This window comes from Phoca vitulina, unplaced genomic scaffold, assembly GCF_004348235.1.
Source record: "Phoca vitulina isolate PV1807 unplaced genomic scaffold, GSC_HSeal_1.0 scaffold3, whole genome shotgun sequence".
In the NCBI taxonomy this organism is placed as follows: Eukaryota; Metazoa; Chordata; class Mammalia; order Carnivora; family Phocidae; genus Phoca; species Phoca vitulina.
This window is the reverse complement of record NW_022589706.1, coordinates 9642510-9654180: the sequence shown is the minus strand read 5'-3', so window position 1 is coordinate 9654180 and position 11671 is coordinate 9642510. Positions and strand designations below refer to the sequence as shown.

Genomic DNA, 11671 nt, shown 5'->3' with positions numbered 1-11671 from the left:
TACAATTAGTGATATTGACACCATCCAAATTGAGGATGGGAAATGTGGAGGAACATATGGATATTTAGTGAGAAATATCACACTCTGCCCCTATATGCAAAATTAAATTGTAAACTCTTTGAGGAGAGAGACTGGTTATGTGAGAATGTTTTAGCATGACAGCATGTTTGTACCTGGTAGGAATTAACTAACAGGCACAGAAAAATCTAAGAAGATTGATGTGCAATCTCATTATTAATAAAAGAGTTCAGAATTTTTCCCTAACACAAGAATAACATTAAAAATCACTTTTATTTCTAATATACCAGCAAGAAACAAATACAAGATGTAAGTTTTTAAAAAGACGAGTATACACAAAGGAAGAAAAACTGTAAGGGTGTGGGAGTATAAAATCGTTCCTTCACTTTGGAGAACTGGATGGCAATTTCTTACAAAGTTATACATCTACGTATTACTTAGCAATTCCATCCCAAGTATTTACCCCAGAGAAAGAAAGGCATCCCCCAACAAAAGAACTGCGCAATTCTCTTAGGAATTCTTAAGAGATTTGTTCATAATGGGCAAAAACTGGAAACAACCCAACCATCTCTAAATGCACTGTAATATCATCATAGAATACTACACACCATAAAATCAAATGAAATGTTGCTCATACAACAACATGAAAGAACCCCCAACACATCATGTTGAAGATGAGCCAGACACAAAAGAGTACAGACTGAATAACCCAATTACACAAAGTCCACAAACAGGCAAAACTCACAATAGAAGTCCGAAAGTACTTATCTTGGTGGTAAGTGAAAATCCTATACTAAAGGTCATTTAAAAAACTGTCTAGGGTAGTTAAAGTGATCTATATCTTGTCTGGGATATGTGTACACAGGTTTGTACAACCATCAAAATTTCTCAAATTGAACACTTAAGATGTATGAATCATTTCAAAGTTGACGTTTATTTCATGCAAAGTTCAAAGCCGATGCCCATGGTCTGGTGGTTCTCCTGGGATACTCTCCTTCTAGCTGTACTATAGAAATCCCAGACCTCTTCCATCTGATGGCTCTGCAATTTCTAGGGCTTCGGGGCCTCAACAGGAAGTGAGATAATGTGATTACCTGTGGTTACATTGCACTGGACAGAGCCCAGTACGTGGTCAAGGTAGCTGAAAGGGATCCTGGGAAATGCAGAAGAACCCACAGTACAGAACGTCTGCCACAAAGGCCTTCCCACTGGTGTGCTTATCTCTCTACATCTATTCTCAACATAGCAGCCAGAACAATCCTCTTAAACATAAACTAGATTATGTCACTTCTCCATTTATAATCTTAGAGTATAGGCCCTTTTACTCAGACTTAAAGCCAAAGATCCTAACAGTTGCCCAAGGATCACAGTTCAGGAAACCCCCATTAGCTCTCTCATCCCACTTTCTACTTCTCGCTGTGGCTTCCCACTAGTCCAGGCACACTGGATTCATATTGTTCCTCAGATATGCCAGGCATGTTCCTAGCTAAGGGCTTTGGTCTATCTGGGCCTTTTGCCTGGGAGACTCCTCCCAGATTCTGCATGGATAGCCCCTAATCTTTTTCAAGTCTTTGCTCATACACCCTCATGTTAATGAGGCCAACTCTGAACACTCTATCTATTGCTGCTACAATATGCCCACCCCCTTCCTGGAACCCCCAACTCTCATCCCTTTTCTGGCATCCCCAACTCCTAGTCTCCTCCCTGGCTGGCACTCCTAATCTTCTTCCCCTTCCTAAAATGTGTGTGTGTATGTTTTCTCTCTCACTCTACCAAAACATGACCACCTAGACAGTGATTATTTTTGGCATACTGATAACACTTACAATGGTGGCTGGATTATAATAGAAGCTCAGTCAATACATTTTTTTTTAAATGAACAAGTCAATTCTCACTACCACCTAACTTAATAGGTACAATTATTATCACCCCCTTTTACAGGAGAGAAACTGAGGCACAGAGAAATTTAACCATGTGCAAAGTTGTTTTGCTAGCAAACATATGAAGTAGTGGGGCTGACCTTCAGATCCTGGTAGTCTGGCTTGAGAGTCCATGTGTACAACCACTAAATTCATCTGCCTTTCCATTCAATATCCCTGGAGCTATTCTAATCCATACTGTAATCTCCTGAATTGGGTACTATTAGTAAATATGTTTATCTGACAGATGAGGAAACTGAGGAAAAGTTAGACTAACTTTCCCAATGTCACACAGTGAGAGATAGAGCCAGGTTTGACTGAGACATTTTGTCCCTAAAACTTTGCTCCTAAGTACTACATATATTATTCTAAGAATTCTATTGCATGACATCACCTCTAGATAGAAATAATATATCTCTTCTTTATTGTTATAAAAAAAAATCACAAGGTTTGCTTCAGGGCTGATTTTTTAAAGTGCTGCAAGTATAATTTTACTGAGTGAATGCCCAACCACATCATATTGTACTGCCTACCCCCCAACCATTTAATTACTTCAAGCTCATAAAGCCTAAACTGCTGACCCAAATCCTGTGGTCTCTCCTCTCCATGTGGTAAGCTCTCAATCAATTAGATGTTATCAGTTTAATTCAATGTTTTTACTGACTTGAACTATTTCCCAACTGAGCTCACCCAAGTACCACTGAGGACTGCCATCTGAACAGGTTTATATGGATTTAAGTCCAGATTTCAATCAGCTTAGTTTCTATGTGTGTGGTCCTTACAGTAAAATCATTTGGTATCTACAGTGTGAGAACAATGACTTGAGTCTATCTATGGATCCCAGGGTCCATCTACCAACAGTGGCACTCAAGGACTTGTCAAGAAAAATGGGAAAACTGGCTATACTCCTAAATGCTGCTTCTCAAAATGATATCCTGACCAGTACCTTCTCCTTAGAGTTGCTATTAAAGGTATCTAGACATTGAAGCATAGACACAAACATTTAAACTTCTTACAGATTTGTGGTTGGACCCGGTATACATGTGCCCTTGGGTTAATGATGGGTCTTCTATTATCATTTACTTGCTTTGAGTGGAAAGACATCTAAATTGTTTCAGCCCTGAAAGAGAGCCTGTGTCGACAGATCATCCAGGTAGTTGCTCAGGGATTCTGCGGGTGGCCAGGCCAAGAATGACTGTTTGTATGAAACCTTAAGAGTACACTACTTGTCCACCTGACCCCTAGTACTGGTCATCTGTTGCTCTATGCGTGTGGCTGTTTCTCTGCTTGAGAAATACCTTTGTCTAATTTTATGTGATTCCATAACATGCTGCCCAAAGCGGGGCATGTAACACATAGTGCTGGTCAGAAGGGCTGGACATAAGGGCTAATATATAAGGATGCACAAAGGGGGGCATGTAACACATAGTGCTGGTCAGAAGGGCTGGACATAAGGGCTAATATATAAGGATGAACCTGCAACGTAAGCATCATTGGAAGAGGAAAAAACAGGTGAGCAGTAGAAAGGCATTTTACTTACATTACTTTTCCATTGCTGCATAACACATTACTCCAAAACTTAGCAGCATAAACAACACACATCTCAGAGTTGCTGTATGTCAGAGCTTTGGGCATGCCTTAGTTGGGTCACCCAGCTCAGGGTCTCTTAAAAGACTGGAATCAAGTGTCTGCCAGGGACTCATTCACCTCAAGTCTCACTTAAAGAATATACACTTCTGAGGTCTCTCATTGGTTGTTGACAGGGTTTAGTTCTCAGGGACTTCTGGACTAGGAACTCAGTTGCACACTGGCTATTGGTCAGAGACCACCTTCAGTTTCTTGCCACTTTGACCTCTTTGTATGGAAGCTGGCATCCCCAGACTGAGCAAGTAAGAAGTCAAGAAAGATTGTACCAACCATAAAGAGAGTGCTGGCAAGACAAAAGTCATAGCCTTTTGTAACTGAGTCTAGGAAGTAATAGCCCATTGTCTTTGGCATACTCAATTCATTGAAAGCAAGTCACTAGGTCCAGCCCACGTTCAAGGGGAGGGGGTTATACAAGGGCATGATGACCAGGAGATGGCTATTACCTGGATTCATTTTGGAAGGCTGGCTACCACAACAATGTGTCTATATATTTGTACCCTAAGCTGATACTAATTCACTTTGGGCAAACAAAGGAGAGAAAGTAACCCCCCTCACACAGGTCAGATGCAACCCAGATGCACCCATGTCAAGAAAAGAAAGCACCCCTTCCTAAGAGAATGCATCCTTCAGCCAGGGTACATGGCTTGGCCTATAGAGACCATCTTTGAGCGGTGCACATACTATAAAACTGAAAGTAGCAAGTCTGTGTACACTATTGCCTCATTTTCTGTCCAAGTCAATTCTATGTCAAATAATGCTACCTTGGAAGTGAGGACTAACCTGTCCTGTTTGAGAAGACTGAAGCTTTTGGAAAAGAATACAGTCAATGTAATATCATTCATTAAATGAGATACTGCAAGTAACATCTCTGAAACTGAGTTGCTAGCTTTAAAGTACTAAGCAAATTTAAGGAAATATCTAACCAACATATCCCACCCAATAGCAGCACTCCATTTGGAATACCCAATAAATGACCTCAGACTCCCATACCCCTTTTATTCAGCAAAGTTTTATTGAGCACCATTTTTGTATCAGGTGCTTTCTGGCATATGAAGTCATGATGCCAAATAAAAGTAATAGTGTTAGTCTTTCACAAAGGTGGTATATAATTGGACACCTACATGGACTCAAATGTTCCTACATTTCTCTTACTCCAAACCATCTCCCTGGAACCCCCAACGGAGGAGAGCTAACTCAGTGCCTGTAATGTGCCATATTGCTATGCTATGTAGTTCATCTACCCTTGTTGAGCTAAGGAATAAGAAAATATAGATAAACTAATGGGCCAACTTTCTGGGACAACTGTCTTCCATGTAGTGGTGAGTGTCCAAGATGCTTTCATCTTGTAGCCCCATCTCAACGCAAGGCCTCTTTTGGGCTGCTTATAGGAAAAAGAGATTGTAGAATTGTGCCATGGCATTTCACTGCCTTAGGTTGGAAGTGATCTGTGTCACTTAGGCTTACAACCCATTGTCCAAAATTATTCATATGACTTGACCAAACTCCAAAAGGGCTGAGAGGTATGGTCCTCCGTGGCCCAGAAGAATATGGTAAGCTCTAATAACATCCACTACCACATTCAGGTTATTTCTCTACAAATGATGCTGCTAGGTTTCAGAAGGTGTAGGCTTTTTTTTTTTTTTTAAGATTTTATTTATTTATTCATAAGAGACAGAGAGAGAGAGAGAAGCAGAGGGAGAAGCAGGCTCCCCGCTGAGCAGGGAGCCTGATGCGGGAATTGATCCCAGGACCCTGGGATCATGACCTGAGCCAAAGGCAGACGCTTCACCATCTCAGCCACCGAGGCGCCCTACAAATGATGCTGCTAGGTCTCAGAAGGTGTAGGCTTCCAAGACTATCCAGCAAAGCCTGGATTAGAATCACTGTCAGTCTGGCTCCAAAACACATGCTTTGTTCTGTTTTGCTTTCCACCACAGCATCCTACCACTTGGTGGAACCATTCCTTTGGGAATTACCTTACTAAGATACTAATTTCCAAATGACATGCATTAAACAGGGCACTCTTAATGCCTCACCTCAACCCTATCCTAAGGGAATGAGCTCTCTCTTTTATCTGAACATCTCTCACCTAGACTTTACCTCTCTTGTGTCCTTTCACATCCTCCACCCACCCACAGACCATCTGAAAATGCTGTTTGTAGCTCTAAAGCTCTATACACACACAGCTCTTACTTAAGAGAGCTATTTTTTTTTCTCTCCTCCCTTTAAACAGTACCTACTTTCAGAGGAGACTTCAATGTCCATCCTGTGTCATTAAGAGTCATGGAAAGAAAGCTGATTTCATCTTCCCTTCATCCCTGCACTCCTCCATCAGACACCTCTAAGTAGCACCTAGAGGAGGAAGACGCCATCTGAGAAGGGAGGAACCTGGCTGGGGCAGTATCTACTGTCTTCCCTGAAAAGCCACGACACTGCAGATCTGTCTTCCTTTTTGTCTCTCTACCAACCTGGTATACCTGACTTAAGAAACAAACAAACAAAATCTTAGTGCAAAAATATAGGAGCCTAATTCAGCAAGAGAAAGACTGAGTTGTCAGAGTACAGGTTTGCTAACATGTTGTGCTAGCCACAAAGATGTTTTAGCAATGCCTATGGTCACAAAAGTTTCAGTCTCCTAGAGGAGGTAAACCATGAAAAATTATACCTAAAAAAAGAAGCTGTGTCATAAGATAAGCCCAAGCAAATACTTTTACATGTGCAGAGAAGAAAGAGACCATGTCCTGTTGAGATCATCAGTGAGGGCCTCATGAGGGAAGCGGCATTTGATAATAACAATAATAATGGTAATAATATAATAAAATCAAGTTAACATTAATTGAACACTTATCTCATACAGGCATTTCCTAAGCACTCTATATATATTAACTCATTTAAACATTAGAACAGTTCTAGGAGATATTCATTCATTCACCAAATATTATATTGAGCCCCTACTCTACGGTAGGCAGAGGTCTATTAGCTGAGGTTAGAGCAAAGAGCAAGACAGAAAGCATCACTGCTCCCTTGAAGGTTACTTTCCATTGAGAGCTACCACTATCATCTCCATTTTCCAGGAAACTGAGGTCCAAGGGAGTTAAATATCCTGCCCAAGGTCATATGCATTTTTAGTATCCAAGTCAGGATTTGATTGCAGTCTGTAAAGCACAGAACATGCTTAACCACTATGCTCTTCCAACATGAGTGACAGGGTGATAATAATTAAAAGAGCAATAATGTCAATGGACATTTAGCATTTCACATTTATTTGGGCGTTTAGCATATGACAAGTGCTATGCAACTTTATATGGGTTATTTCATTTATTCCTCAAAACAATCGTATGAGTGCAATAACTGGAATAAGACTATGACTTGGTAAGATCCTGTGCTCTATCTTCAGACCACCATATTTTAAATTCTAGCACTTCCTAGCATTTAACCAGCCGTGTTGCCTCTTTTTCGATTTCTTCATCTGCAATGGGATGACACAACTAGCCAGCACCAAAGAGAACTGAGGGTGTGGCACCAGTGTTTTTATTTGCCTCTGCCTCCTATATTTATAAGTGTCTTGGAGTGAGGGGCGTGTCTCAGTACTCACTGTGTCCCGCTGCCTGACACACTGGAACTTCTCAGTAAATATTAATGAATGAGTTAAAGATGGGTAGAATAACGGACTTGACCTTGTGGAATAATTTTCATGAATCAAAGCATCTGTATGATTTCAAGAACTTCAGCATTCCAGAAACCATTCCAGAAACCACCACATACTGGAAAGATCATCCTTCATCAATACAGGAAACTCACCGTGAGCCAAGGTAAGCACCTGTGGCTGCATGGAAGGCTCTGGATACCCAAAGGAGACAGTTGTGTAGTGCAGGCCAAAGAGAGACAACTTTTTCTCTTTCCCTGTTAACCTTGAGTCTGGGCCCAGTTACAAAGAAATTGGATCAGAAGGTAACTTCAAGCTCTACAAGTTTTCCTAGCACAAGAAAGAGCACCCTACAGCAGAACTCCAACCAAAAGCTGCATTTATGAGTGACAATACAAGCCATATCCTGGTGTTCTAAACACATTATTAAGTCCTCTGTAATTACAGGAATCCACTGTTAAGAGTTGCAGCGAGGCCATTTTCAAAGTTGGCATGAAACCGAGAAATGAAGAACTCAAGTTCCATCCATTTTCTGTTTCTACTAATGAATACTCCTTTTGTTCCAAAGTCTCCCGAGTGACTCCCTTGACAATACAGGTAATTAATGGACCATTCTTCTTGATTCAGAGACTGTTGAAAATGTACGGGGACTTGATAATTGAATCTGCATCCAAACTTTCCCATTATCTAAGTGACTAATAAATGTACATTAAATTAATAACAATTTTTTTCTAGGAACTTCTTCACAGCTAACTGATAATGCTCATTCAACAAAAGAGAAAATGGAGGCAGAGAAGTCTTGCCAAATAAGACGGGAGCAGAAATTTCCCTTGATTCTTTTTAAAATGAGATTTGAAATTGGACTTCATTAAAGTCAGCAAGGCTTAGGTCTGTCATTAGGCTCTCAAAAAGTCAGAATTAAATAATTAAGTAGCACAAGTTGATTCAGAAGATTGCTTTTGAATTTTTTTAATAACTTAAGCATAAGTTTTGTTTTTTAACTTTGAGATAAAGACTTAGGATAGGGTAACTTTCAGAGTCAGTAATAATACTATTTAATGCTTCTGATATTGAATTTAAAAAAGATCTTCAATATCAACCATCTCTAGGACAACTCAACAACAGAGATTAAAATATGTTAGGCTCTGATTTTGTAGCTACTATAAATGAGAGTCTAGAAGTCACAAATGTTTGAACCATATAGAAACTTAACCTTTTCTGGAACTAGTCTTATTGAATGTTAGATAGTTTCCTCTCCCTCTCCCAAAGGAACTTATACAAGCTCCAAATGCACGTGGCAGAATAATACCTGATTTAGAAGATGCTACAGATGAAAAATTCCTCAAATATAAAGTTCTTGTTCCTGAGAAATCAGTGGCATCTTACTGCATTCAAGTGAATGTGCAATATTCAGAAAGATTACCATAGATTTGGCAATTGTTCACACTAAAATATACCAAATATTGCATTAATTATTTGAGAAGGAGACACAAGATGAACAAGAAATTATTGTTCAGAAACAAAATGGCAGTTGCTATTTCATGTTTTCTCACAGTAGTGCAGACAACATATGGGTCAAACAAAGAAGTAGCTGAGAAAAATCTTTCTGAGAGTGTTTTAGCAAGAATCACAGAAGATGTACCTCAGGTCTGTTTCCCAGGAGAAAGGAAAGAGAATTAAAGAGACTAGAAAAAAAAGAGAGAGAGAGAGATGGTGTTTTGGGAGAACAGCAAGTTGATTGGTGGTTCAAAATGTCAATATTCAAGGATTCAGAGATTGTGGCAAAATAAGAAAGAAGTGTTCTGAATACCTTGATAAGGAATGAGTACAGCCAACACAGAGTATGACCAACTATGTATTGGCTAATTGAATTTAAATTAAAAAAAAATAAAGGAATGAGTAGAGCAACTTTTCTTAAACACTAGTGGATTGGAGTGGGGTGAGACTAGAGGCAGAGAGACCACAGCATTAAATGTGATTAGAATTGGTAAGACATGAGTTAGATGGCCACCTAGAGTGGTAAAAGGAAAAAACAGTAGTAACCCTGATGCTTCCACCAAGTATTACTGGTGATGACTTTATGATAGAAAATAGAAGGAGCCAGTTAAGAGAGAAGATGCATTGTTTAGCTTTGGAAATGTGTGGTTTCTGTGGCACATTTCTGGGGAGATGTCTAGGAAGCAGTTCAGGATGTACAGGAAGGGCTCAGAAGAGCATCTGGGATATGGTGTTAGGAGTCATCAATATTTCATTGATTTGTGAAGCAATGCAAATGTTAAACTTTTAAAGCAACATATTACATTAAAGCTAATTTTTAGTATGGATTCCAATCTACTGCAACCTAAAACTTGCAGAGTCTATTATTAACTTGTAAAAGAATGATAATGCTAAGTAGCAAATGAAGACAAGTCAGAAAACTTGGGTTTCAGTTCCCCCTGAGAATCCAAGATTGACAAAGCAGACCGTGGTAGATGACTTAGCTCCCCTGTGGCTCTGTCTACAATGTGCCAAGGCAACCAGCTGATCATCGAAAATATTCAGTCTAGCCAGTTGTTAGGCATCATTTAAATAAAAAACAAAAGGGACAAGAGTGAATCTCAACTTGTAAAATTTCTAAACCAAATCATTTTTTTATTAGAAATCATTACCTTTGCCCAGGTCCCTCCACCTGAAATTCCCCACAACTTGTCTCCCAGACAAAACTAGACTCTCTTTAAGTTCCAGGGGCACCTGGGTGGCTCAGCTGGTTAAGCGTCCGACTCAGTTTCAGCTCAGGTCATGATCTCAGGGTCGTGAGATTGAGCCCTGCCTTGGGCTCTGCACTGCGCGAGGAGCCTGCTTAAGATCCATCCGCTCTCCCTCTCCCTTTCCCTTTGCCCTTCCCCCACTCTCTCTCTAAAAAATAAATAAATAATCTTTAATTCCAGATAAAGGTCCATGCCCTCCATAAAGCTTTTCCAGCTGTCTTCACCAGCACTCAAGTTAAAATAAACCACTCTTTTCCAGAGCTGTAATGCTTCAAAACTATCTCTGCTAGGGAATGTAATACACCACACTATTACTATGGGCTCATGTCTTCTCCAATTACATTGTGTCCCCCTCGAAGGTAAATCTTATTTATTTCTAATTCCCCCACTTTATCTTTTTTCCTTGGTAACTCGTAAAGTGCCATTCAATTTCTGTTGAATGCATAACAATTATCTTGTGAACAAACAGGTAAATAAATGCATTATGAACTGTCTGAAGGCAAGAATGAAAGAACAATGCATGCATGAATGAATAAATAAATGAAGACCTACACTGGCCATCTATATGAGGACACTTAAGTTGGTTCACCTGGTTTGTTGAAATTTGCTCTTTGGGAACACTGAGCAGTCAGGATTCTGAAGTATTTTACATGGGATTTTAGGCAAGTAGGAACAGTTGGGGCTCACATTTGGGGCAGGGAAGCTCCACCTATTTCACTGGATCCACATCGAGACAGCCATCGAATTTCTGGTTAGAAAACTGATGGGCAAGTCATCTTACACAAGTTTTAGATGAAGAAATGGGGAAAAATTGTTTACATGGTAATAATTTTTGTTCAGAACACCACATTGAAAGTAGAAAGGCCAAAACCAGGGGAAAATGTCAGACGCTGGCAAAAAATATTATGAAGGCTGATTATGTAAACCTTGTCTTGTTTGAAGCATAAAGACTGTAATCCACATATCAAGTTCAAATTTCCTGTTTAAATATTGTTAGTTTGAATGTTAATCTGAGCTCCATGTTTGATTGCAGGGATCAGGGCTGCAAATATTGATTACCATGAAATGAAAGCAGAAATTCATTTCTGAAAAGGAAGCTGAGGAGTGCATTTATATGAACCCAAGTAATAAATAATACCTTGGGATTCTGACTCATTCCCAAACCAGAGTGTAATTATTTCCTCTTTCACTGAGCTTCCTCAGCCTCCTTTCAGTGGACTGAATGCACATCCCATATCTGGGCACATTTACAAAAGCTAAAACAAACAATCCAAGTAGCCAAACACCATGGCAACAGAACCAAACTTAACACCACTAACTCACAACAATCCATCTCCATAGATTTCAGAGCCACTATCAGATCCCCTGCTTTGTCCTCCCATCGCAAAGCCCCACTCTCTCAATAAACTACAGGGAGTCACCGCATCATGCCATGACTCCTAATAATTGCCAAACCCAAGCTGTGATGGACAACAAGGGGAAAAGCTCACAGCAGAGAATCCCCAGCTGAGCAAAACCCGCCTCCCTGGACACAGTTTGCTTTTGAGAACAATCAGAAAGATCGGGTTTTAGTTGGGAGACACAATCTTGCAGAAAGTTAGTAAGCTAAACACTTCACGGTGTGACAGATGCCAGGAGATGCCATGGTGTGAGAGTTGCTGACCCTAACATTATTCTTCCTTCGACAAACCTCC

At 40.0% G+C, this 11671-nt stretch overlaps 1 protein-coding gene across 1 annotated transcript in view; it reads left to right on the top strand.

The window, feature by feature from the left end:
* The first annotated feature begins 661 nt into the window (after positions 1-661).
* The window catches only part of LOC116628816 (rho-related GTP-binding protein RhoD-like), a 45634-nt gene continuing 34624 nt past the window's right edge, over positions 662-11671 (top strand). The window contains exons 1-3 of the mRNA XM_032399147.1: positions 662-793; positions 7678-7827; positions 8500-8625. Coding sequence (XP_032255038.1) covers positions 662-793; positions 7678-7827; positions 8500-8625 — 408 coding nt within the window. The remainder of the gene's footprint in view (positions 794-7677; positions 7828-8499; positions 8626-11671) is intronic.